The sequence below is a fragment of the Aspergillus pseudonomiae genome, assembly GCF_009193645.1.
Source record: "Aspergillus pseudonomiae strain CBS 119388 unplaced genomic scaffold BDV37scaffold_103, whole genome shotgun sequence".
NCBI lineage: Eukaryota > Fungi > Ascomycota > Eurotiomycetes > Eurotiales > Aspergillaceae > Aspergillus > Aspergillus pseudonomiae.
The window spans coordinates 45,005-71,404 of NW_022476095.1; the positions used below are offsets into that span (position 1 = coordinate 45,005).

The 26,400-nt window shown below is 47.3% G+C and overlaps 11 protein-coding genes across 11 annotated transcripts; 8 read left to right on the plus strand and 3 right to left on the minus strand.

Moving 5' to 3' along the window:
- Positions 1-215: 215 nt before the first annotated feature.
- Positions 216-2,065, plus strand: BDV37DRAFT_11416 (uncharacterized protein). Its single transcript, XM_032078433.1, has 4 exons — positions 216-365; positions 524-848; positions 918-1,006; positions 1,084-2,065. The coding sequence occupies exons 2-4, from the start codon at positions 627-629 to the stop codon at positions 1,529-1,531; spliced, it is 759 nt and encodes a 252-aa protein (XP_031936446.1). The 5' UTR covers positions 216-365; positions 524-626; the 3' UTR covers positions 1,532-2,065.
- Positions 2,066-3,789: 1,724 nt separating this feature from the next.
- Positions 3,790-4,864, minus strand: BDV37DRAFT_261545 (uncharacterized protein). The gene is made up of 3 exons (XM_032083337.1): positions 4,437-4,864; positions 4,122-4,350; positions 3,790-4,070 (listed from the first exon to the last, which is right to left on the minus strand). The coding sequence occupies exons 1-3, from the start codon at positions 4,823-4,825 to the stop codon at positions 3,879-3,881; spliced, it is 810 nt and encodes a 269-aa protein (XP_031936447.1). The 5' UTR covers positions 4,826-4,864; the 3' UTR covers positions 3,790-3,878.
- A 296-nt stretch (positions 4,865-5,160) lies between these two features.
- Positions 5,161-5,585, plus strand: BDV37DRAFT_287872 (uncharacterized protein; the record flags this gene model as incomplete). The annotated part of the gene is made up of 2 exons (XM_032088169.1): positions 5,161-5,204; positions 5,261-5,585. The coding sequence occupies 2 exons, from the start codon at positions 5,161-5,163 to the stop codon at positions 5,583-5,585; spliced, it is 369 nt and encodes a 122-aa protein (XP_031936448.1).
- A 623-nt stretch (positions 5,586-6,208) lies between these two features.
- BDV37DRAFT_261548 (SDR family oxidoreductase) lies at positions 6,209-7,279 on the plus strand. Its single transcript, XM_032083338.1, has 4 exons — positions 6,209-6,338; positions 6,395-6,929; positions 7,005-7,104; positions 7,166-7,279. Exons 1-4 carry the CDS (start codon positions 6,302-6,304, stop codon positions 7,235-7,237), a joined length of 744 nt encoding a protein of 247 aa, XP_031936449.1. The 5' UTR covers positions 6,209-6,301; the 3' UTR covers positions 7,238-7,279.
- Positions 7,280-8,194: 915 nt separating this feature from the next.
- BDV37DRAFT_261549 (uncharacterized protein) lies at positions 8,195-9,295 on the plus strand. Its single transcript, XM_032083339.1, has one exon. It carries the CDS (start codon positions 8,497-8,499, stop codon positions 8,728-8,730), a length of 234 nt encoding a protein of 77 aa, XP_031936450.1. The 5' UTR covers positions 8,195-8,496; the 3' UTR covers positions 8,731-9,295.
- Positions 9,296-10,903: 1,608 nt separating this feature from the next.
- BDV37DRAFT_275536 (pepsin-like aspartic protease) lies at positions 10,904-12,263 on the plus strand (the record flags this gene model as incomplete). The annotated part of the gene is made up of 2 exons (XM_032085412.1): positions 10,904-12,129; positions 12,161-12,263. 2 exons carry the CDS (start codon positions 10,904-10,906, stop codon positions 12,261-12,263), a joined length of 1,329 nt encoding a protein of 442 aa, XP_031936451.1.
- A 1,101-nt stretch (positions 12,264-13,364) lies between these two features.
- On the minus strand, positions 13,365-14,803 carry BDV37DRAFT_287875 (L-lactate dehydrogenase; the record flags this gene model as incomplete). Its single annotated transcript, XM_032088170.1, has 4 exons — positions 13,365-13,411; positions 13,464-14,512; positions 14,567-14,618; positions 14,689-14,803. 4 exons carry the CDS (start codon positions 14,801-14,803, stop codon positions 13,365-13,367), a joined length of 1,263 nt encoding a protein of 420 aa, XP_031936452.1.
- A 182-nt stretch (positions 14,804-14,985) lies between these two features.
- BDV37DRAFT_11714 (putative acyl-CoA thioester hydrolase) lies at positions 14,986-17,450 on the plus strand. Its single transcript, XM_032078505.1, has 5 exons — positions 14,986-15,792; positions 15,845-15,909; positions 15,962-16,258; positions 16,310-16,491; positions 16,547-17,450. Exons 1-5 carry the CDS (start codon positions 15,484-15,486, stop codon positions 17,098-17,100), a joined length of 1,407 nt encoding a protein of 468 aa, XP_031936453.1. The 5' UTR covers positions 14,986-15,483; the 3' UTR covers positions 17,101-17,450.
- Positions 17,451-17,482: 32 nt separating this feature from the next.
- BDV37DRAFT_287877 (AAA-ATPase Vps4-associated 1 family protein) lies at positions 17,483-18,295 on the plus strand (the record flags this gene model as incomplete). The annotated part of the gene is made up of 4 exons (XM_032088171.1): positions 17,483-17,599; positions 17,667-17,987; positions 18,034-18,107; positions 18,181-18,295. The coding sequence occupies 4 exons, from the start codon at positions 17,483-17,485 to the stop codon at positions 18,293-18,295; spliced, it is 627 nt and encodes a 208-aa protein (XP_031936454.1).
- Positions 18,296-20,706: 2,411 nt separating this feature from the next.
- On the minus strand, positions 20,707-22,700 carry dspC (dual specificity phosphatase YVH1; the record flags this gene model as incomplete). The annotated part of the gene is made up of 4 exons (XM_032088718.1): positions 20,707-21,548; positions 21,615-21,965; positions 22,265-22,486; positions 22,657-22,700. 4 exons carry the CDS (start codon positions 22,698-22,700, stop codon positions 21,137-21,139), a joined length of 1,029 nt encoding a protein of 342 aa, XP_031936455.1. The 3' UTR covers positions 20,707-21,136.
- A 2,491-nt stretch (positions 22,701-25,191) lies between these two features.
- Positions 25,192-25,601, plus strand: BDV37DRAFT_261603 (uncharacterized protein). The gene has a single exon (XM_032083340.1). It carries the CDS (start codon positions 25,365-25,367, stop codon positions 25,581-25,583), a length of 219 nt encoding a protein of 72 aa, XP_031936456.1. The 5' UTR covers positions 25,192-25,364; the 3' UTR covers positions 25,584-25,601.
- Positions 25,602-26,400: the final 799 nt, after the last annotated feature.

Sequence of the window (26,400 nt, forward strand, 5' to 3'; positions counted from 1 at the left end):
CTCCTTTTCCTTTTTGATTTTATTTTCTTTTTTCTTTTTTCTTTTCCTCTTTCTTTTATTGAGATACAGTTGTTCAAGCGAGAAGATCTGCTGGAACGGCGACGAGTAGATCTGAATACTATTGGAGAAACAAGAAAATAGTCTGTTGCGTTTCGGTAATTACACTAATACATACCCATTTTTTTGCCCGCCCAGGCGACACCATCGATCGATCCATTTAGTCGGGGAATTTAGTGGGTTACTACTATTAGCAACCCGCCGACTTGGCCCAGACCGCCCCGGTCTGCGTGAGAGTCCACCGGAAGGGTGAAAGTGGATAGCTCACTCTCCCCCCCAACGGTTCCTGCAAGCATTCAGAAGTACAAGTACTGAGCTCGCCTCGACTGCATTCCTTCCCTCCCTTCCATACAGTTCCTGTACATCTACTCAATACTCTCGCATTCCTCTGTGTTTTCCCTACTTTTTAATCATCTTACACCTATTTTCTACGTTATATCTTCTCATCCTCGATCTACTTTAATAGGATCTATATACCCACATCCCTTCCGGGCACCACAACTTTAAAGCACCCTTTCTTTATTCTTTTCTTGAATATAACACCCATCAACCGCGCTACTCTTTTCCCAATGGCAGCCCCTCGCTCTACTTCTTTGCGCGCCCTTCGCGTGCTCTCCCAGCAACATACTGCCACACCCTGCCTTCGTCGGGGCCTGCACATCACCGGTGTCAACTCTGCACAGCCTGTCAACGTTCAAGACCGTACGTCTTTGTACGCTACTCGCAGCTTGGCAGACCTCCAGAGGGAGTGCCACAAGAGGAAACTGGGAGCCAGCGGCAGCCAGAGTGAGGTACGTATCCCTGATGCTTCGAGCATGGCTTCCCATTGAACCCGTACTAACCGCTTTGCTGCCATACAGCTCGTCGAGCGCCTTGCCAACCATGACTTCCTTCAATCCCGTGCTTTCAGCATTGCCATGAGAAGAATCAATGGCAGCTCTGCAGCGGAGTAAGTGCTTAATCTCGAACTGCTCTCTTGCCTCGGTACAAAGGGCTCGAAGCTGACATCACTCCCCACCCTTGTAGATCTGTTTCAACCCGCCAATTCAACACTTCTCGTGCCATGAAGGCCGTTAATGACTCATCCACTGTGGATTTTGCATACCTGCCATCCATGGACGAGATTGATGCCCCTGTTCGCCCCGCCGATACTCGGATTCCGATCCTTTCCGATGTCTTCACCAACTACAACTCGAGCCAGCCCTCGAACCCACCCATGAAGCCCCAGGTACACACTATCTCCGGGGGCGGGGCCGATGTCGCAGTCAGCCCCATGGCCGAAGTTGTTGACAACAACTCGGTGGATATCGACCCGTTCTCGCTAACCGAGGCGGTTGGCAAATCCCGTATCGGCGAGGAGCTCTGGAAGTCCCAGAACGGCTCCAAGGAACCCGGTGTTGTAAAAGAGCTGTGGAATGGATTCTTGGAAGACGTTTTAGGTCCCAAGCAGCAGAGTCACCAGAAGCAGCACTGATTTGACTAGCGTTATTTGTTTTGTTCTACTTTAGCGATGATTGGTTTCCACTGACGTGGTCTTTCTACTTTCTTATACTTATTATTTCATCATGATGCTCAGTGATGCTATCTATGCACAATTTGATGACATTTATTGAATCAAAATATATCCAAGTACCCATTATGAAGCTATCGTAGTAAATACTAGTACTATCTCATGATCGCAACCAAAGATTGGAGATTCGAGAATAAGAAAAGAATCACACCACCTGAAAAAGCGTTGACGTCGATCATCCACTAGGCAACTAGCCAATCAGTCACTCCGTCCCCCCGAGTCTAAAGGGACAGAATAACCCTAATAACCTAGGTAAGCACAAGGCATCATGGATGCTTCTTCGGCATTCGGGAAAGATTCAAATCGTGATTATGATTAGAATGATCGGAAATATGGGGTATTACTCAATGGGGGTATTACTCGATGGGGGATAAACAATTAAGGTTCTCCGATCTGTTCCGATGTCTGAAGAGTGCTTATCCAAGATTGAATCTTCCAGAAATCACATGCCGCATGTGAACCGGGGATTTATTGTAGAGTCTGAAACTTGGGTCCCACGATCCATCTTGTAATCTTTGCCCACGAATCCCTGCTGAATTAATTGTTTTTGGCTTTCAATCGGGTAAATATCAATCGTGGTATTGAAGAGTCAAAAGTACCCGTAGATCCGTTTCTACCGTTTGATCAGATTAGATCCCGAAATGAGTCAGAGTTAAAACTGTGTAATGAACTACTGATGGTAATACTTTGCGTGTAACATTTCTTTGTCTTGGGCTATACCTATCTTACAGATTCGGTGGTCAATGGGGCTTGCTAGGTTGAACGAGTATGCAATGGAATTGAGTGAAACGAAGAGCGATCCGGGTATGTGAGCAGCGTGTCTTCTCCTAACTTAGCATACGGTAAATAGCCGGTTCTGTATTGGAGTGTGGGATTCATAATCTATTCCTATCATTATCTACCTGTAGCATCTATTAGGGCTCGTGCTCATTCATTGGGTCTCTGTCGACGAGTCGAACGACATCAAAAGCTCATAATGCAACAATAGTATGTTCCCAGGTGATGGGTTCTACCATTCCTCTCTCATGGAACCTATCAATAGGTAGATCTAACGAGACTGAACATAAGTCTGCCCTATTTGACTGATTCAACCTCTTCAATCCTGGACAGAGCCAGGTGATTGGTCCACATATAGGGTGGATTTCGGATGTTGACTGCATAGTAGATATAAATATAATTTGTTTCAGTGTTCGTCACATTAGAACTTGTCTATATTTTTCAATGCTTATTATAGGTGAATTCGATCACTTTAGATGTAATCCATCTATCAGGGTTACTTCAACATCCACGAATGTAGAATGGTGTAGATTCCGCTATATATTTGCTTGACCCCTGCACATGCAGGTGCCGTCCGTATAGTCTTTCGGCCTTCTACAAATGGTGGACAGATAATCCAAACGCAAGAGTGACTGTCTCCAAGACAGCCCAAATATTAAGATAAAAATTATGACAGACTTCAAGAAGCGGACCTGAAGCTCCTATTCGTTGGTATGCTTGGTGGATACGCGAAAGGAAGGATGAGTAGATGATGATATTCCCGTTATCGCTATAAGTACCTTGTCGTCTTAAGCACATGACATTGTTGCTTACTACCCACTATCTACAGTCGTACATTTCTAAGGCCAGCCACGGCTACAACGATGATGGAGAAGAACGCGTCCTCTTTCTTGGGACGAGTGCTAAGGAACCTCCCCCTATTTGCCTTGAGAAGCAAGTGGATTTTCGCGATGCGCTGCTAGTTCAGGTCGGACTCAGCTCCTCATTGGTCTAGTTGAGGTGAAGTCATGCTGATGTGTATCGAGCGCATGGCTATCCGTAGATGAATGCTTTACTATCTGGTGATGACATATCTAGAACATGACATCGGCCGGCCAGCCTAGTTGATCATTATTGTAACTTTATCGCAGCAAGGGTCTTTTCGAAGTTAACGACAACTCACGGTGGGCGTGTATCTTCAAGGCTACCCGTTCGCTGACCTGCATTGTGACCATGGCTAATTTCTACTGGCCTATTGGCATGCACTCCATTTGTGCGACCGATCTACTACCTAGGTAGTATCTCAACTAACCCTGACTGCGAGCATTATGGTAACCGTTTCCATTTTACACCTATAGACAGCCCAGAAGAACAAACAGACCAATTAATCCAATCCAAACCCTTCCATTCAAAGCACCCAAAGTCATTCCGTGTCCCAAAATGCATTATTACATCACATCATAAACATTCCTTATGCCTGCCGCAGAAGGCAGAATCACAGCTTCAGAAGCTGTTTCGTATTTCCCGTCGGCTCTCCAAGGTACCACTGCCCAAAGGTTTTAACTAAGGCCTCGTCCTTCTTACGGAGATCAAACAGCGGAGTTGTTCGCATAACAAACGAGGTGCCACTAAAATATGCTTCAATGACCCGAGCATGTTGGGGCCCCATGAAGGAGAAAAGAAGAACCTATATATTCGCTTAGCTTCTGCTTCAATTTCTAGGCGGGGCTGAAATTACCGGGGCAGTCATATGTCCGAAAAAGCGACGCCGTCTCATTTGCGTATGAACCAAGCGAAGCGCAACCAAGATCTCCCCTCGCAGAAGCTCACCATCCTTGCCATCCAGATTGTTATAGAGCATGGCTTTCATGTGCGTAGATGAACGATCCTTGACTTGATGAGCCTTGACGGTCCCATACTCGGGATACTCATCTCCCCATAAGCCTCTCCAAGGCTCATCGCTAGTACTGTTGTCTACTGTCAGAAGACAAGTTCAATATATTGAGGTCGGAAGAAGTATAACTGAAGAAGGGCAACTCAGGGGGTAAGTTACCTGACACCAGCCCATAACTCGTCGAGGATGAAGTCTTTGCTATGGATTGCGCTAGCAACGATATAATAAGAGAAATAACTGATCATCCAGCGCGCACAATATATAGGACGTCTGAAATCTGGGTTGATTGAATCAAATTCGTTATATGCTGACCTTGTCTGGTCGTATGTAGCATCAGGATTGTGCAACAACAAAGAAGCATCACATGGCTTGAAAAATCTGGGCTTGATGCTGGAGCTTTCGTCCAGATCCATGGGTGAGGCGTAAATTTTGTGAGTTTTCAGTTGACTGTAATCAAATTGATATGTTTCAAGGCTCTCAACATCTTTCTTGATTGCACGGAGCGCATCCTGTAGCTCCTTATGATGCGGAGACTCGCAAGAAGACATCTTTAGTATGATCAGTATGTGCAAGTATGCAGATTTATTTCCACTCAAGAATTGCAAAGAAAGATTATATATGCTAGACCATGGTGGAATTATCCCTTTGTTGGGGGGTGGAGAGAGCTCAGTTTTTTGTTTTGGTCTTCGGAGTCGGGGGTGTTGCCGCGTCGTGTTTTGCTGCCTTGATTGCATGGCTTGCAACTGTACAATTACTCGAAAAGGGTTTATTGCCAATTTCACCAAGGCCAGTTCAAAGCTCGGACGGGTGAATATCTGGATGACGGCGAGGAGAATGCTTATGCTCTCATTGAAGTTAAGCCTGTCACCCGGAGAGCGCTCAAATGGTTTTCATGAATGACTCTGGAGAGAACAACATTGGCAAAATGTAAGTCTGCTTTTTAATCTCGATCAAAGCTCGATAACTCTGACAGTTGATTGTAGACGAGCCCTTATTTCGCAGGATCGGCACGAGATTTTTCTGACGTTTGCTGAATATGATCATAAGTACCTTGCATATCTCAAGAACAAACCATTCCAGCTTGAACCGTCCGAGACTGGAAAATCCCAGAACAAAGCGTCAGGGCACGAACTGTCTGCACATCAAACACCTGATACTGGAGCCTCATCCTTCCTGACCATGCACCAGTATGGTCCATGGGATACCCAACAGCGATCAAATATGGCAGGATTGGGTCCGATCCTTCTTGCTATATCGCTTTACGCTGAAGGTGAAATCCAAGCTAAAAAGAGATCTCAACGCAAGTGACTAGAGTGTCTGGGAAGCTCATGATCACAACTGTTTGGCCTGTTTCTACATCTAGAGGTCTTGATGTGTGGCCAACGATTTCATTATGTAATATGGTCAATGTGAATGGCGAGAAATTTTTCGAGTCCTGAGGGGTGGTGATTTAGTATGTGCCCTATGCCTCTTGATACTTTTTTTGCTTTTCCCGCTTAGTGGATTTTGAATATATTCATGTCCTGCACGTTAGACCGCATCGCCGTGGAACTCAAAAATCCCATGAAACCCATATATGTAACATCTTGTGTAAACTCTACAGCGTAGAAGAACATTCCAGAGAAGTTCGGGGAGCTCCTGAGGACGGTAGCCGCCGAAGCGGGACTAATTATGACGGAGATTGGAAGTGGGGATGTGGAGTGAAGATGTGAATGGCATCAGGGCCTTTTCCAACTGTCAGCATGATATTAGTGTAGTTAGTTAACTATGGCAACCATCACTCGCCGCTTAATCATCGGTGAGGGGATGTGGATTTGCTGACGGCCCCCACCTCTAGTCTAGATCGCGCCGGGCAAAAATGCCGATAGAGGGGCTGCATATACTCGGAGTAGATTGGTTTTCCTTGGCTCATACTGTATAAATGCGGTCTTGGTTCCCACTCTTGAGGGATGATCTGGAGAGAACACTCGTTGCAGAAGTAAATTACTCGGGTCCAATATTACTTAACTTCGGTGAATCTCAAGATGGGCCAGGTTATTTTCATTACAGGGGCCAATCGAGGTGAGTCAAGAACATATTGTAGAGATCGTGTGTCTGGGTTAACGTCGACCATACAGGCATTGGGAAAGGCCTTGCAGCGCACTACCTTGGGGAGACGGACACCACGGTCATTGCAGCCATTCGAAATGTCTCAGAGGAGAACACCAAGGAACTACGTTCTTTGCCCAAGGGCTCTGGCTCCCAATTGATTCTCGTGCCGCTCAGTCTCGACATCCCATCGAGCGCCGCCGAGGCCATTGCCGAAATCCAAACCCAGCATCACATCGAACACATTGACATTGTCCTTGCCAATGCAGGGATTTGCAACCACTGGGGCCCGGTGGTGGACATGACGGATGAGGACGTACTTTCCCACTTCGAAGTGAATACCCTCGGACCACTGAGGCTGTTCAGGGCCATAGCACCATTGTTGCTGAACGCCAGCCAGCCCAAGTTCGTCTACACCTCTACGTTACTGGCAAGCCTTGATGAGATCGAACGCATCCCGTCCATGGCCACAGCTTATGGCATGTCCAAGGTGGCGGGCAATTACCTGGTCAGGAAAATTGAGGCAGAGAACCCGAAGTTGATCGCTTTACTAGTCGACCCTGGGTAGGTTCTAGCCCTATAACTCTTCTTTTTTTTCCGTTATATTCAGGAGAGCTTTTGGACACTAACCTTGATCAGACTTGTCCAAACAGACATGGGTAGTCGCAATGCGCAATTTATTGGATTAGAAAAAGCTCCGTTGACCGTTCAGGACACCGTCCAAGGAATTATCAAGCAGGTGTGTATTGAGCATGCTTTATCTGCATCGTTCTCAGATGGAAATGCTGACTTCTCTCAAGGTCAAGGGGGCACAAAAGTCAACTTCACCGGGTCAATTTGTCAACTATCTCGGCGAGAAAGTACCATGGTAGACCAGAGGTAAAGTCGCAGAATCTAGGCTGGTAGTTGTGAAGAGGAGCTATCTTCGGATGGAAATCATGTTGAAACTAGTATTTCAAGTGTACTTTGAATGCCTTGTATACGTTGCCATAGAAGACAAAACCATAGAAGATAGAATATTCAAGTTACAAAACTCCAAATTTGTATTCTCGACTGGCAAAGCTGTATATTAGGTCTATAAAAGAGATTGAAGATACATGATAGGAGATCTAGCCCCTAGAATGACTCCCAAGCCAGGACTATCTCATAATAAATACATCAAGCATCCAGATTAAAAGACTGCGTCGTCTTAAATTCTCTGCACGCAATGCATACTTTCATTTGGGCCATACACCAACTTCGAACTCAACACGATGCCCCGAAAATGGCCAGCTTTCATGGTGAGCAATGGCTGATGATGAGGGCACCGCTTTCGAATACCATGGGCCATGTGCTCTCTGGCCTGGTCTCGCATAGAAGACAAGCCTACAAACTATGCGCATAGTTTGGCAACATAGTCTGTCCTGTTTGCTTGATAGTGTGAATGATTACGTTGGAAAATGTCTGGACAATCTCACATATGGATTATCATGATACTCAATACTTGCTTTGGCCGGTAATAACCAACTAGTCCCCTATTACGCAGGCGCCACTGAATGTGAAGTTCTCTGTCTCGCCGAGTTAGACAGAGGCTTCGAAGAAGCAGAATAGGACCCTACTTCTTGGGAAGAATATCATTCCTACAACTCTTCTATCGGTAAACCTAGCCCTCGCTGTTTTACAAATAGTTTACTGAGCATATTGGTAGTGTAAATATCTAGATTAAACGAGAAGATCTCAACCATACTAGAAGCTACAAGATCAACAATGCCTTGGATCAGATCCTCCTGGCTCAACAGCCGAATTAGACTCGCCTCATTGCTGAAACTGGTGTTGGCTAATATGAAGTTGCGACTGCAACTGCCTGTGCGAAGTTTGGAATAAAGTACACTATTTATATAGGTGCTGAGGCTGTCCGTCAGCAAGCCTTGAACATGTTCTGCATGAAACTTCTTGGTGCTGAGTTGGTAGCTATTACCAGTGACACTGGCAGTTGTACCCTATGTGATGCAGTCAATGAAGCTCTGCGGGTAAGGATCACAAACCTCGAGAATACACATTATGCCCTTGGTTCTGTTGCTGGGACCACACCCTTTCCCATCAATTGTATGCATCTTTCAATCTGCGATTGGCGAAAAAAACCAAACAACAGATGAGGGAATTATTAGCAAACTTCCCGATGCTGTTGTTCCATGGGTTGGAGGTGGTAATCCATCTGGCATGTTCTATTCTTTTGACAAGAGTCGGATGTCCAGCTTTTAGGCGTGGAAGCTGGTGGGAGATGGTTTCAATACGTCTCATCATTCAACAACCCTTTTTGCGGGCTGTAAGGGTGTGCTTCACGGAATCTATACCTATCTTCTGCAGGATGAACATGGCCAGATAGATTGTTCTCTACTAGGAGGACCCTGAGAACAGAATCAGCACTAGTGAGGAATCCTTTATCCCTAGAATTGGCTAAAACAACCCAAACTTGCAAAGGCTTGATCCGTGCGAAAAAGTATAAACTCCACACTAGAACGACTTCGTATATATTGACATAAACTAGTGTTTTCCTTTATTTCGAGTGTCTCACTTGGCCTCTTTTTAGATCTGCCGAGAATCTATTTTAATGCAACTGTATCAAGACACTCCTTGCGGGTTTTGTGATGGTATAAAAATAGAGCGTGGAGTTACAAGATCCATAGTCCAGACTCTATAGATACTATTCCGCACGTGTGGTATCACGTGGTATGATCAATGAATACTTGACCGGGAGAGAAAGATAGGCATCTCTGAAGATTCGCTACGGTGTATGCACGGGCTACTCGGTGAGCGCTTGAGAAGTGGCTGAAATAGCTTAACGCACACTCGAGCATATTTTGCCCGCACAAGCGAAAAAGAAAAGAAAAGAAAAAAAATAAAATAAAACAAGGCAAGGCAAGGAACCCGCTGAAAACAACTGGTCCCTTACTCCGTATGCACAACTACTGATCAGGTCGTCTTGGCTTGAGAATACCAGTTTTCAAGGTTTGCTATGCAGGAACGGGTGTATTCGGATGTGTATGCCTGATCGGCATCCTTCGTCTTCTTCTCGAAATGTGTATGTTCTACCCAAGAGGATGAGAGCACGGCCGGCACTCTATCAGAACCTCTCCTGAAGCTGGCTTAACGGCCACAATGTCACACTTTATTCTCACAACTGGGGTACGGAGATAACATACAACCCGCTCCGATACCACAGTAGGAGCACTATGTTGGACAGAGTTCCAGCGATGGGCCCATCGTGGAGCCACTAAAGCCAGTGCCTGACATTACGTTAGCAGCCACAAAAGAACCACAGCCACTCACCTATGTATAACAAACGCCTCTTAAGACCGTGTATAACCCGTACACAAGTCACATTAGAATCGTGGCAAAAAAAGGCAGTGGGGCGCCCAAGAGTGCGTCAGCTTGCAGTCTAGAACTTTGGTTGTGACCAAACAGCCCCGTTGTTTCAATCATCGCAGTGAATCAGATCGATCAACACCTGCAAACAAAGAGACAGATCAACTGGTTGCTATTTTTTTCGGATCCCTCTGACAAGGGGAAAGATCGCGATCCTCCTATTCACACGTTAATCAAGTTCAAGAGTTGCCTTGAGCAAGTGGATCGGCAACTGTCATGCCAAGAGAAGATTTTGAAACACCTCCGAGGCCCATTGGGATCCAAAAAAGAAGTTACCCCTGATGTGGTTCGTACAATAGTTCGGCATCTTCAAAACAAATCTACCCACCAAGAGGAATGTATGTACATACATACGCAGTACTGTGCATGTGTGGAAGTTACATCCATTCCCCATATTCTTTGTTTTCCTCTTTTCGTTCGCACCACCGCTGATCACCTTGGGGATCCAATGATGCAATGACCAGAAAATCAAGGTTCCATTTCAGGGGATCAACTGGGAATTTTTCTTTTTTGTCTCAATGTCTCCCCTCTTCAGCTCCACTTGGTGGCCCTGGAAGAAGTTCGGTCCAGCTGTAGATCGGGGCCTAGAGCAGCGCCGGCTTCCAACCAGAGCCACTCATGAGAAGACCCAAGAGCTTGGCCGTTGAAACCCCCGATTACTATTTGCTCCTGAACGGTGGACGATGGAGACTCCTCTGTGTACGACTAACTTTGGACTCCCTGTCCATGCCTCCAGCGTCCGGCTCTTTATACGTCCTTCCCCTCATGGCTATCGCTGCATAATACCATTCACTTGATGTCCATTGCTTGTCTTTTCTCTCGTCCTTCCTTTGCATGTGGCATTGTTCTTTTTCACCTATAGTTTTCTTCTTGCAGCATTCTTCTACCTCCGCAGTTTGTCTTCTGTTCGGGTTCTATTTATAACCTCTGGTCTGATCGGGTCTTATTCAATTGATTGCTCATAGAAAAAGGCGTTTTCCGAGTTTGCATTGCATAAGACTTAATTATCAGCTTTCGTTCTTTATCGATACTAGCCCAGAAATCTTCTTTCAACCTGACTACCGCTCGTCGGTCTCTTCCCTCGAATGCGCCCGTTCGCTTTACTTTTTAGTTAGAAGAATTGACATAAAGTCATGCGTTTCTTACAATGTCTTCTCGCTACAACATCTCTTTACACTAGTGTCACGGCATTTGTGCCCTACTACCTAGATCTTGGTGATCCTGTTGCCGATGTCGCCGATGCTAAGCTCCAGCGTCGTTTTTTCCCATATGAGTTGCCGTCGGAGGACGTGAAGGATGAACCGGAATCATCTACGGGGGATGATACTATCACCCTGGACATCAAAAGGGCCTCCTTTCGCCGTGACAACAATTTCAAGATTATGTTGTCAGATGATCCGACATCGCCCAACACGGCCGCGCTCAACCAAGGTGGAAACGACTATACCTATTTTGCAGAAGTCAAAGTTGGCTCTCAAGGCCAGAAGATGTGGATGATGCTAGACTCTGGGGGTGTCAATACATGGCTTTTCGGGTCGGACTGCACGACAGATTCCTGCAAACTGCACAACACGTTTGGTGAACACGTTTCGACAAGTCTCATACTAACCGACAAGAAATGGGGCGTGGGCTATGGAACTGGGCAAGTTAACGGCGTCCTCGGAAATGATACGCTCTCGATTGCTGGTATGGATGTGCGAATGTTGTTTGGACTGGCTACCAATGCGTCGGATCAGTTCCAGAATTATCCTATGGATGGTATTATCGGCCTTGGCCGCGCTGAGGAGGGGTCGTATGGTCCCTCGTTTATGGAGGTCGTCTTAGAGCAGAAGGCCCTCAAGTCAAACATTGTCAGCTTCAGTCTCTCTCGCGCTGCCGACGGAGGGAAGGATGGTGCTGTGACGTTTGGTGGCGTCGACAAGACTAAATTTACCGGGGACATTTTGTACACCGACGCTCTCAGCGGTAATAATCGCTGGACCATTCCCCTGGATGATGCCAGCGTAGATGGCAATGCCTGCAACTTCGTCAACAAAACGGCCATCATCGACACCGGCACTTCCTACGCTCTGATTCCGCCAAAGGATGCTGCCGCATTGCATAAGTTGATTCCGGGCTCCAGTGCCTCGGGGGACGAAAACTTTGTTATCCCTTGCAATTCCACTGCCAAAGTTGAACTCACTTTTTCGGGCCAGAGCTACACCATCTCCCCCAAAGATTATGTCGGCTCGAAGTACGGGTCGGGCTGTGTTTCGACGATCATCGGCCATCAGATGTTCGGTGACAACGAATGGCTCGTGGGCGATGTCTTCCTCAAGAACGTGTATACGGTGTTTGACTTCGACAAAGACCGAGTCGGGTTTGCCATACGTGGGAACTCCAGCGCAAAGGCATCTACGACAACTACCAGTGCCACTGGAACCGAGAAAGCTGATTCCGCCACTGCTGCCGCCGCAAGCTCAAGCGCGACAGAAGCCACTTCTGCTGGCGTGAAGACTAGCATACACTATCTGCCTGCCTTGATGCTCGTTCTATGCACACTCTGGCTCGCCTAGTGTGATCACGCGACTCTCAATAGGTTCGCAGCAATTTCTTGCATATATAATCCTACTATTCGATCCAGTATCGATAGCACATGGCATCACCCGCTGGACTTGCGGTCGCTTTGAAGATTTTTGTACATTTACCTGTCTGTATTTTGGTGGACACCTCTATGGGCCTGCCTCTTGGGACATGCCTCGCATATATGTGCGTTGTCCTCAGTCTATGACTGCATATTCGAACCATAACATTTCAATATTGGTAAATAGCTACTCTTCACCGGACAACTATCATTCTTTCATCCGGGCAATCTATACAAAGAAAAACATCCTCACCTCAACTGTCCAAAGTATTAATATCCCCGTAATTAACATCACAGTCTTTGGCCTCAGGGTTCCACTAGAATAAAACTTGCCCAACCGTACACCAGAAAATCTCAACTCCCAATTACAAACCGCTCAAGAACCCCAGATATATTTTGGCTCCTACGTCGGGTTGTTCAGTGTGACTTTAAGATTTAGAAGACCCCTACAAGAAAGGCCATAGTCTGTGCATTCCCTGCAGCATAATCTATACCCTAGCACAGCAGATGTAACGGTATTGTGATGATGGGGGCTAGTGTTGGCACTAGACAGGGGTCCGCGAGCCAGTTATGTCTACCCTAGGCACTAACTGTTACATATTAAGTGTCTCCAGCACAGATCATCTCCTTACTTTACGAGATCTGTCGGCCTTGCAGTCTCGAGGCTGAATTATGTGGAACTTGAGCCGGCTATATGGATTTATGGTTATCAGATCCCCTTAGACGGGCCCACCTTTGAAAAGCTTAGATAGATTACTTTGCCTTTACTGGGGATAGTGTATGTGATAGTTACTCGAAATGGGTGGGTGTGGAGACAGTATAGCAAGAGGTTTACATGACTCCAGAGGAGGGACTAAAAGGAAGATGGAGGTAGAGGTCTTATATGTATTACTCTTGCTATAGTAGACAGTGTCCCTTGTTCTATACTGCGTATCCACACTTGCAGTGCATTATATGTCGACTTCATCAGTTCACAAGACTATATCCGGAATAAGGGTATATCCTTTTGGATAAGATTCTACAGAAGTGTTAGCCCACTGGATAGAGACAGATGCGCATACTCAACATACCTAAAATCGATCGGTCAAGCTCCTCCACACTGTTGAACCCCGCAACACACATGAAAATGTCAAAGTCAGCCAGCAGCGACTTCATAACGTGGCGGACTCCTTCTTCTCCCATGATACTGAGCCCCCAGATCCAAAGCCGGCCCACAAACACGAACCGGGCTCCCAGCGCCAGTGCTTTCGCGACATCACTCGCGCCGCGAACTCCAGAATCATACATGATGTAGATTTTGTTGCCGACAGCATTGGCGATATTCTCCAGTGCATCAAGGCTTGCGATTGCTCCGTCCACCTGCCGACCGGCATGATTGCTCACCACGATGCCATCGACGCCGTACTCCACACACTTCTTTGCGTCTGCGACCGACTGGATCCCCTTGATGGCGAAAGGTCTTCCGCCGGAAATCTTCTTCCATTGCTCGATTAACCAGGGGATTTTCTCCCAGGACCATGCACGTCCGTGCCAGACGGAGTCAATCCATTTCGTCGAGGCCGCGACAATGTCCTTCTCCGGGTCAATACCTTCTTCGCGACATCGCTTCTGGAATACAGGGTCTGTCAAGCCTATGTCGGCACCAGTCCCGCGGTAGAAGGCATAGTTCGAATTGGCCACATCGTCGTGTCGCCAGCCAAGCTGCCAGGTGTCAGTGGTGAGGATAAGCGCATCAAACCCAGACTTCCAAGCCCGGTTAAGAAGAGACAGTGTTAGCTCGTCATCATGCGGCATATACAATTGATAGAACCGAGGACCTTTGCCGTTTGCCTCTGCGACTTTCTCAATTGGTGTACTTCCTGCTGTAGAGAGGCAGTACGGGAGATTGAGCTCGCCTGCAACTTTGGCGACTGCGGCTTCTGCTGATTGATGGTAGATCTTGTTGATCCCGATGGGAGCAAAGCCTATCGGAGCTGATACACGGTGTCCAAAGATCTCCGTAGTGGTGTCTCGCAGGTTGGTATCCACTAGTTGTCGGGGGATGATGCGGCGACGGAAGAAGGCTTGACGGTTCGCCAGGTGGGTGTTGGACATGCCCGCATTGGAGGATGCATAGTACCTACGGGTGTGTTAGACGATACACATCCTATAGTGACAGAAGTTGGAGCCATACCAACCACCTTGACTAAGCTTCTCATGAGCCAGCTGCTCCAGCTTAATGGGGTCTACTCCGACGCGAGTTGCGGTCAGCCCAAGGTGCTTGCTTTGCTAGTCAAGTGAAGGACAACGTCGTACCAGTATTAAAAGGAGGTGTTTGTCCTTCGTTGAGCTTCCAGAAATTCTCGCGCTGGTACAGCGCCCATTGTGGCGTCGTTCTCTTCTGGATGTTGGGATTAGTTGGGTCGCTCATTGTTCAGGTGGTCTCAGATAGTCTTTTCGTATTCGTCTAGCATTTATTCCGTAAAGAATAGAAACAACCATCATACTGGTACAAAATATTCTATTTCTCTGGATATATATAAATGGGATATGACTTCACTTTGACGCAGCTCTCGGGCGAGAGACCTGGTGGAGCTGGTCAGTGAAGCTCTTGATAAATGACAGGGATGCAGACCAATGGTTGGTTCTTAGCAGTCTGAGTACTTTTAATTGGAAGAGGCATCAACATAGTTCTTCACCAACACTGGCATCAGCATAGTACGGAGTACATAGTATGTATGTACTGGAGTGGCCGATAAGATAACTAGGATACTAGCGATGATGTCATCAAACAGATGAACTAAAATGATGATGCAGCACTACTGGGGATACTAATGATTGGACACCCCCCTCGTAGTCCATATGATAATCTAAAGATAGTCATGAACCCTCCTGACACCTTGAATACTTCCATACAACATGAAGAAGCCGTCCAGGTTCCCGAGGAAATAGTCTTTGACGGGTCCCGATATCCTCCGGAAGAAAGATCGGTAAGCGGCCAACACGCCTCGGGAACATGACCCCGATGCCGACAGTGACCATTTCGACCTCAAACTCTCCCATCAACTAACCTTCCTCCGAAGCGTCCTCTGGACTGACCGAGTTTGTACAATGTTGGGTCTAGCTACGCGACGGTCCGCCGCGACCCGCTCGAAATGCTTAACATCTGCAACTAATAGCATTCTGGGGACAAGGGCAGCAGAGCGCCCGTCACGGTTGTGTCTTGCGTCCAAGGATTTCCACACTAGTCAACCCAATGCGGAATCCCGGCCTACGTGGATGCCCATGCGTGTCAAGACACCGTGGATTGAAGCATTGACGAAGAGCAGAGAGGATGCGAAGGCCGGCAAGGGAGCTTCTACGCCGGTCGCGGAGCCCGATCTGACTCCTAAGAAGATGTCGGATAGCCACTATAGTGCTGTTAGTGAAAGTGCTTTGCATTTGTTGAATTATAGACTAATCTGGGATACAGATCCTGCCGTTGGCACAAGACAAATGGCTCCTTGATACATATCTGAATGCTTCGGGGCATATCAGGTAACCAATCTGACATATGCCTTGGAATTGGCGTTATCGCTAACGAAGCCAGGTTGGGGTCGCTACTGATGGACTTGGATGCTTTGGCCGGTATCATTGCTTACAGGCACACCGGAGGCTCGGTGACGACCGTGACCGCTGCATGTGACCGAATCACCATCGAACATCCTCTGATGGAGATCTGCGATCTTGAGCTCAGCGGCCAGGTTACCTACGCTACGGGACGCTCTAGTATGGAGATATCTTTGCAGGTCGCAAAGGCCCCTCCTGAAGGACAGAAGGCGAAGCCTGAGGATGTTCTGATCACTTGCGCCTTCACAATGGTGTCTCTTGATCCGGTTACCAAGAAGTACGTTCCTCGAGTAGCTAATTCCCAGAGTACCATACTAACGCTCCTTAGACCCGTCAATGTCGCACCCCTCTTGCTAGAAACTGATGAGGAGCGTCTTCTCTTTAAAAAAGGAGAAGAGAACTATCAAGCCAAAAAAGGACTGAGAAAACGAAGTTTGCTTCAGAAGGCCCCAGACGACGAAGAGAGTAACCTGATTCACTCCATGTGGACCAAGGAGATGTCGTATCTGAGTACGTGGCTACTCTCCAAGATTCTGCCGTGATTACAGCCACTAATATCGCACAGGTCCGGAATCTCCCGCTCAAAGACCATCAAACATGGTCTTCATGAGCGACACCAACCTGAAATCAGCCATGATCATGCAGCCACAAAACCGCAACCGGCACAACTTCATGATCTTCGGTGGTTTCCTTTTGAAGCAGACCTTCGAGCTTGCATTCTGCTGTGTGGCGTCTTTCTCCCACGCTCGACCCAACTTCATCTCCCTTGATCCTAGCACGTTCGAGAACCCCGTTCCCGTCGGCAGCGTCCTGTACCTTCGCGCCACGGTTGCCTATACAGAGCCTGTCGAAACAGACTCGGGCAGCAAGTACACCAAGGTTCAAGTCCGTGTGGACACCAAGGTCAGGGATGTGGAGCATGGCACCAAGAAGTCGACCGGCCAGTTCAACTACACTTTCTTGGTTGAGAAGGACATCCAGGTCATGCCGAAGAGTTACGGTGAGTTTATGCTCTGGACGGATGCCCGGAGACGGTCACAGAATGCTGCTGCGTTGGCCCCTGCTGGATCGAGGGAGCTTAGTGCTCTTAGGGGGCTCAAGGATAGCGTGACTGAGTAGATGCTACTATATAGAATAATATTTGTATATCGTATGGTTCTGTATGCTTTTAGAGTCCTTGGGACTCCCGAACGCATATGGATATCGTTTATACTTCCTATCAAAAACAAGGTTATAGCAACCAGTAATAGTAATATCTGTCTATGTATACCAAGCATGTCCAGAATACAAAAAAAGAAAGATCAGTAGAAACAAAGATCACGATCGATCTATATACCAGTCACATGACATGACATCTCCGCACCGATAAAGACCAAAAAAGATCTTATCTCTCAAGCTCCTTTTAACCCCTCCATACATATTTGTACAGAGCGTGTATCCGATTGTCTCCCATATATACGCTTCTATTCTTACTAGATCTATAATCTACCTTTCATTGAAAATGAGTGGGCTCTTTCAAAACATCTACCATCTCCGCCGGGTAGCAGACACCGCCGCAAAGGCGTGCTATGTCTGCCACAAGCCCTCGAGCAGCGTGATGATCACGCCCGACAACAAGGTAAATACATTCTAACCTCTTTCAAAGCATAACTGGTTGCGGGGAGGCGTTAGTAACAAAGTCGAAGGATTTCTTCTACGTTTGTCCTGTTCATCTGAAGGATCGGCATTTTTGCTCTCCTATCGTTGACACAGAGGACGAGGAAAAGAAGAAGAAAGAAGAGGCATTAGCAAAAGAAATCGAGAAAGTAAAGAAGGAGTATGAAGAGAAACAAAAGAAGAAGAAAGACAAGACGAAAGAAAAGAAATCCGACGAAGAGTCAAAGAAGGAAGAAGGATCATCCAGCGACAAAAAGGAGGGCAATGACGAAAAGGAACGAGACGATAAGGTCTATATCCTACCTCCCCTACCCCTTCTCCCTCACCCCCCAGCCGCTCAGGCCTTGGACGTGAATCAGAAACGACAAACAAAAAGCTAAAGCTGACACACTGAAGATCGAATCCCTCAAGAAGTCAGCACAACCCACGTCCACGTCGGATGACGGGCCTCGTATTTTCGCATTGCATAAGTATGTCCTAACCCGATTCAGGACCCTGACACGCTTTGCCAGCTCAGCACAATCTGACCGCATTGGCTCGCAGAAATTTCTACCAGATGCGCATCGACAGACTGCGTAATCTCGAGGCTGCCAAGAGAAATCGCCAGCGCCTGCAGGATCCCTCATTTTTCCCGTCTGTCCCGTCCGGAGGGCTCTGATGAGGTCAAATTTACGGGGGTTGCTTGCCTCATCAGGACCGATTAGGATGTTAATAGCGAGATGAAGTGCCTATTCGTCAGCTCGTTTGGACGGAGATCTCGACGTCATATGTTTAAGCGCGGCAGTACGACGATCAGAGCGTCGCTGCGAAGATGGAATAAACGACAAGCCCGCACAGCCACTGTCCACCCTCAATTGAGGTGAACCGTACTTGAACTCAGTCTTCTGCTCGAGTCGCGTTAGACAATACAACTGCGCTACAGATCAGCTCAGAATTCATCTAAATCAAACTCATGGTCTGATCTCCAAATCAGCCAACACTCACCACATGACACCGTCAGCAGCATCCAATGTCGCCATCCTGAAGTCTGCCTGGTTCACCCGGGGCTCAGTCAATATCGGAGGAGAGGCAAGGCACTCCAAGTGGAACCCAACACGATAGCTCAGCACTAAGCACGACGTGGAAGCTTCTAACCCAGCCACCTCAGCCTTATAGGCAACAGTTCGTGGTCTTATGCTCGCACTATGTATGTGAATATCTGTATATCCGGTTCGACGATGTGCTTCAATAGCTTGCGACTTGTCGGAAGACAAACCCCAACTCTACCCGGCCAATATGATAGTAGGCAATACCTACTACGTGCTATATGAAGCCAACTTAAATAACGCATCGCATATACATCTACAATATACACACAAATGCATAGAAATACTCTATTCAATCAAGATGTAAAACCCAACCTGACAAGATAAAAAAAAACAAAAGATATAGCAAGCAAGGAGCATCATATACATAACATAGCCGGCATGTCATGCACAAACACAGACCACCGATGCATCTTGCATATTCTGCCTAGACTAGGCAGGTCACTAGATTTCCAACGGAGCACATGCATACAGTGCATATTCCTATTTCGATCCCGCCATCGGGACTCGCGAGATTTGTGCAATCAGAGCTCATGCATAATAGCGCCATGATGTCAGGGAGCGGACGGTTTCATTTACTCGTTTCTAATCCATGACTCTACTTACGGTCTCTGTGGGGAATAGGGAGGTATACTGTATGCATTGCAGTGGAGAAGGAGGAGGCAGTGCACTCTGTGCTGCCTGTCGTTAGGCCCTTCGGTTAGGCGGGGAGTATCTAAGGGGTTGCGTTTTGGTTGTATGGGGTTACTTTGAAGGGGAGACTGGTGTGGATACAATGGTTTTTTTTTTATCCCGTTGTGGAATTTATACAGAACCTATGAGAGTTGAATATTGTACTGATTTTAAGATGGATCCGGTGGTGGATGTGGTGTTCTCGTAGCGCTTAGGGCTTAGAGTCGGGTTTCGTTGGACATCCGATTGATGAGGTCGATGGCTGCATTGACTGGATGAGAAGTTTGAGCGTCGTGGGCAAGTGACGTCATTTTCGATACAGGGTCGCTTCTGGAAGGAAGTTGTCGCTTTTATCCGACAAGTAAATCCATGGATAGGATACTACTATGGCTCAAGAAGCATTTCGAAGAACTCCTTCTTACCCTGTCTGGGATATAGGGGGTGCAAGTCTCGATCACCGAGGAATGGAGGGAAGGATGAAGTCCACCGCCAAGGCCAGTATCTCACTGATAACATTGATCTTTTAAGATAATCCCATGGAATCCCAAATCCACTCCTTCGGAGCGAGCGATCATCATAATTGCGATTGCAGTTGCCACTATGGAGTTATAAGTATGAAGCGGTCTGGCGGTAATGGAAATACGGTGGGTCAGGGGTTCGCTGGAATTCAAATTACGACGGCGGTACTGGGGTAACGGTCATGATACGAAAGGCGTTACGGCAGGAGTTGCATCCATGGGTCTCGCGCCCCCCAGTTGCGTAAGAGCAGTTTGCACAGCCCCCGTGCCGGAGCTAGTGAGTAGGCTAGGCCTACCCTGCTGGAGCCTGGTCTCCTCCTGGAACCAGGTCACGGACGCTCGACACGCCTGCACCGATTACTAATGCTCCTTCTCAGGAACTTGTGCACCGCTGTCCACTGGGAAGTTTGAGTTTGTCCTCCCCGATCTTCCCACGCCGCAGATCCCGGGACTTGTTCAACCCGTCCATTGGTGGGTTTCCCAGCCAGTGGGCCTTGCCTTAAAAACAGCCTCGTGGAGCTGTGGGGTTAAGCCCTGAATCCTGACAGGTTCTAGCGCTTGGACATCGCAAGACATTCAATCTGCTGGTATCTTGCTCAGAACAGTCAAGCAACGCTTCCCCGGCAGTGATGCCATAATATCAACTTGCTCAGCAGGTATAAATTATGATTGTCTATGAGCTATCAACCGTACGAATTCTGTCATCACGGAAATTAATTTCGTCGCTGCTAGCTTGGTAGATCAACGCCATTGCGGGATGATCGGCATCAGGGTCGTCTAGAAGCAGAGATGGGTCGCACCAAGACTCGACTCTGCGTGCCTAGACCCAAGTCTTGTGGTAGCCAAGTACCTGTTCATGTATGCTTTTCTTCATCCGTCATCTCCCCGTCGGTGTGGTGGATCCATGAAGATCCGAAATTCCGTATTTCTGGCAAGTTGTGGCAACGCGTCCACGCAAGACCCAACCCTATTTAACCCAAAGTTGTAGTTGCCGTTTTCTCTACACCGCGTTGGGCAAATAGTTGGATATGGCCAAGTAGACGAAGGCGCACAACATCTCGTCTTCACGGTGATCTGTAAGCCAGACCCTACCGCATCACGTGATGTGAACATTCTAACGCTGGCTGTCAGAGACGGAATTATGTGTATTCAAGCGGCAATGGTAATTATCCGCAAAGTATCCGCCATGTCAGTCGCCCCTGAGGCGCAGTCACAGTAGTAAACTTAGAGATTGCCCCGTCCATTTGTGGAATCCTCCGCAGGATTACGCCTCATACTAGGCGGCAGTCGGATGCCTAGGGCAGCTGGAGGTAATCTTCCCACATTGACACGTTGGGACATATCGATTCGAGCCTTCGCAAGGCCGATTGCAGGAACTACCCAGTCGCCGCAGCTACATTGCATACCCTGCCATGCAAACTTCCCGATATTGGAACCACACGAAGTGTTCGGGCAGGTCAAGCGACCAGACAAGGGCGCATCCCCAGACGGTGATCCATCTTCTTCACCGTTAGGGAAAAGGCACGGGCGCATCCACGTCAAAGGATGTAAGAAAATGTGGGCGCAATCGGTTGGTCCCTTTGCACCGTTCTGCGGGCCATGTGGTATGATGAATGGCGTGGTCGCCAAGTTTCGCCTACCGGATACAGTCAACATTTGGATGTTCATCTGGAGAGATCTATTGTAAAATTAGGAAACTGACCTGCATTTCCGACATTTAATTTCCGTTGTTCGATCCGTATTGTCTTGGGGTTTGTGAGGCTGTTCGTCTTCAAATAGCACGGAATTCATCTCCGGCGCGCGCCCACATGCTACACTTTCCTCAACTTCGCGGCGGTAAAGCCAACGGCTATACAGCGGATGGCTGATCACATCGTCTGGACAACCCATTTCGTGGTAGATCGACAGCTGTTTCATGAACCCATCATTTGGCTCGCAAAGTGGCCGGCTCTCCTTAATAATAGCAAGAGCGGACTGCGGCGTCAGTGTGCTTGGCTGTTGGTGGAGCATATAAGCGATACATATGGTGGCTGAACGGGATTTTCCCATCGCACTATTTATTATCAGTAACAAAATTCATCGTGCCTCTCATCTAAGAAGTCCGCTGGGGTCAGGTGAAATATCTCAATATGACAACCTTGGCCGACAAGGGAAGACCCATGCTCGTGATAGGAGCACGTGACATCGGTCAGTGCTTCGTTTTGACTATACATGGGGATGGAAGGCCAGAAGAATGAAAACGCTTGGGCCCAGAATCATAGAGTTTTTCACAGCCAGCCAGGCCACCCGAGTATATGGGGATACTGCGGGCTTGTGGGCATGAGAAGCAATGAGGAAGAGGGGTAGACTAACCAATGGACCAGGACGCCCCCACCAGCATCCAATCCAGACTGGATGAACTTAATGGCGGACGGGAAATGTTCTAGGAGGTTCTCATCCTCGACATCGTCCACATCGATGCGATGATGTTGGAAGCCTGCAAATGTCTCTTCTTGTGGTTGCAGGCGTAATACCGAAAGTACATGGGTAATGTTTGCTCTTTCCAATGCTGCCCTGTTTTTAAGGGAGAAAATACTACACGTCAAACCTGTGTGTCAGCAAGTGGTTCGATGTAAAGAATATTTCTTTCTTGTTTTTCTTGACTTGGGCTTTCAAGAGTATATTTGTTGCCCCGCGTTGTTAGGATTTCTGACCCAACGCAATGAAGGTTTAATACAGGTATTGAGGGACAAGGTAAGACCAACCCTCCAATATAGATGTTCTGGCCGGGAATACGATTCATAGCCATTGTGAATGCCGCTTTGAGTAACACTAATGCACATATGAATAATGGTATAGTATTAGGTCAGTAATGAAACGGAGGTATGTCGGTGATTGTGGAATGTAAAGCGTTGACAATGATCCTCCTAGACCAGGTTCAGATATCAAGCCAAGAACTTGATGGCGGATGTCATTGGTTGATGAGAGGAAGGCCGACGAGAGACGGCACGGGACGGCAGCTAGGGTGTAGGGCAAGGGCAAGGGCAGGCTGCGGTTGGGGCCTGAGGCAATAAGGTTGGGGGGCCCCGCATTACTAGCCTTGAACCCTGAATCTGAATGAAGGAAGGAAGGAAGGAAGGAATGTATTTGATGAGATAGGCGGACTACATTTCTTGTCCCAACTGGACGTTTGCAATATTCAATGGACAGAGATACCATACTTTCTATGGCTAACCATGCGGCAAACCTCTCGAGCCCATCCTGGTTGACTATCTACGCAACTTCTACTCTGTAGATTCAGAGATGTAAGCTCAGTCGAGTGAGGTGGAACCAAAATCTCTGAAACCGGATTCTTGGAGGTATGCACGTACGTCTGTGCTGCCAGTCGTAAGTTGAAGTCTTGGAAGGACTGGATACAATCAAAACTCCGCACTTCGGCAGCAAGGATCACCCTCATTCGTAAGTGCGGGACGGAATCGGATAACCTCAAGCCCCTTCCCAACAACGATTGGTGTCGAGTAGACGCCAAGGTCCCAAATCCTCAGATAGTTTCAGATGTGCACTGTTTCAAACCATGTCCGCTGTGGTAAAAGTCCACGTCGATCGATTGGCCACATGTGATAAAGGAGTCTGTGCGGCTTTCATTCCACAGACGACAAATATGCTTCTACGTAGTCTGAGTCCCCGTCCTAAGGCTGTCCAGACTATACATTTTGGCTTCTACGTTTTGGATGTGCGTATGTCGATTGCGTTTTCTGTCTCACTACGAGCCGTGTACGGGTGCTACTAGAAGTAAACCCTGACTCGACACTAACTTACTTACCCCCTGATATGCACATGACGCCTGATCCAGGTTCGATCAATCAAATGCAACCCCGAAGAAAACAGTTGGAATCAAAGTAGATTAAGCTTGACCTCCTCAATCCTCATGCATCATGCAGAGTGAGCACTGTGCAATTTGAAATCGATTGGGTGCTAAGTGCGACTACTAGCTGAGGTCAGTTCAGCTAGCCATGCCTGGGTAGGTCAATACTGGTTAACTAGCGCCTCGATTCCTATGTCAGCAGGCCTGTGCACGGGACTTAGCCTGCAGCCTGTTAAGGCTTAAGGCTGACGGCGCTTTTGTATGGCAAGTAGTCTAACTTTACCCGGATGCTTGCTTTTTTTACTCGCGTTTGAAACTTGACCCTTGTCCCTGCGAAGGGCTTCCGTATCACGGCGTAATTATAAGACATCATCTGCACTCATCCAGTCATGAGAGACGTGTAACTCGCACTACATCCACTGACCGACTATATATAGTGCTTACGTGCGGGACCCTTAAACTAGCATTTCATCGCGAAGACTACTACAAGACTCCCCCTCTTTTCCATCAATCGCCGACCATGCTGCTGACTTGCGCACGACTGCCCAATCGTATCGGGTCGTCGATCAAGTATGGGATGATGGCAAAAACAAGCGTCGCATCGTATATGTAGGCTTACAAGCGGCAAAGATTAGCAGGGCAAGTGAAATCCGCCGGATTGCCACAACCCAGTGGATACATGTGTGTGTGTGTGTGTGTTGTTGTTGTCCAAGTGATGGTTTTCAGTGGGCGCGTAAGACTCAACAACGAGAGGAAGACGAGGATCATATCCATTTCCATTCCTCTCAGCTGTGGATGGTAGGAGCTGAATAGACAAGATCGGAGTTGATCACCTCTTCTGATCGCCACAGTGACCGTATACTACATAGTATAGAGTGTGGTGCTGAGGGCCGCCGGTAGTGGCGAAAAAATTTTTTTCAATAGTGATAGCATTACTGAATAGAGAAGAACAATAATCTACTGGGGTCTGCAAGTTACCCTTGCCTTGAATCATTTTGCCCCCTCTGACGTTTTTTTATTTTATTTTATTTTTATTTAGTTGGAGGTTTGTTTTTTTTCTTGCTAGCAAAAAGCTGCAACGGGGATGAAAGCTTCTAAGACAATTGTTGCGGCAGCTTCCTATTGCTTAATAGAAAGACCACATAAGGCGTCGAAAAGAGACCAGTGGAACGAAACAAGAATAGTACGCCGTCGTCCGTCTTCCACATCAAGCCTTTCTTTTGTAGCTGTTTTTATTTTTATTTTATTTATGTATTTTATGTAGTATTATTTTTTTTTTTTTTTTTTTAAAAAAAAAAAAAAAAAAAAAAAATAATAATACCTTTCTAATAATTCCTATGTGATCCCGGCTATTTATTCCAGTTCTTCACCGCAGGACCCCAGTGCGTTATAGAGTTGGGATATCATATCCGTAGAAAACCTCCGATATCCCTACTTTCCCACGGCCAAGGTCTTGAGTACTACTATTCTTGTTCGACTACCCCTTTTTCTTTAGGTTTAAGGAAATTTCTCAGACCGTCAACCCCTCATTTTTCTCCCTATACTACGATAATTTAAGCGTTTTATCCATCCAATTCCAGGGACGGCGTCCTCGGGGTGCGACGGAAAATGCCAAATGACAGCACTGTGGCAGTGCATGTATCTAAGGACATAGTGGATCCCACTAGACCACATTGGCGGCGGGTCAAGCTCGACAAGGCCACTAGTTGTTGGCTGACATTCGCCGGCACACTTCACAGTGGGTCTATAGTGTATGGAGTAGTTGGGTGCATGTATGCACTCGGTACCCTGGACAGAGATGACTGTGGTCGGGGCCTTTACTATTAGGTTCTTCTGGAATTTCACAGGTAATTAATTCCTGTATTGCTTGGAACATGGTAAATTTGGAAACGGATTTGTTGAGATTCAAGACATAGTTTGTCTGTTCTTCCATTTCTCTTTCCTTTATATATATAGATGACAAGTAAAAATCATTTTGAAGGGAGGAAAGAATAGCAAGGGAATACGTAGTACACTGTATACCGGTAGAAGAATTCAAGTTGTACGGGGGAAATCCCCGTGTCGGTAGGTCAACCTGAAGGGCTATACTTTCATGTTCAAACATTTTAATATCGACGATACATTGGTCCTTCCAGAAGGGGGAAAGGTCTCAGGATGACCCGCTTTCTAGTTGTCTTCTGGTGAAGCCTTACGAGTCTCGATTGCAATGTTCATTCTTTTGTCAGATCAAACGAGTCCCCATCTGCCCAGGCACCGAACTTAACGAAAAAATTGACCCTGGGAAGGGTAACCGGGCACCCTGCAACCTTGAATATCAAACATTTTTGGTAAGCGGGTGTAGAAACCTTGTTTTTTGAATCCCCATCCCAAGGCCAAAAGCATGTTTCTAGTCCAGCGGTAGGCATCGGGAGAATCCAATGGCGTGTGAGAATCGAATGGGGACAGAACGTTCGAAGCGACATTGTCAGTGGTAACGGCGGGTATGGGTTGATTCCAATTGACCACAAACCATGAAAAGTAAAATAATAGCGAATGATAATGGCAAGAATCTGCCAGCACTGCCTCATTCCAAAGCATCCGTCCCCAGTAGTCCTTCCACGCTAGTCCGTGCTCACCGCTCTGAAATTGAAAAATAAAATAAAAA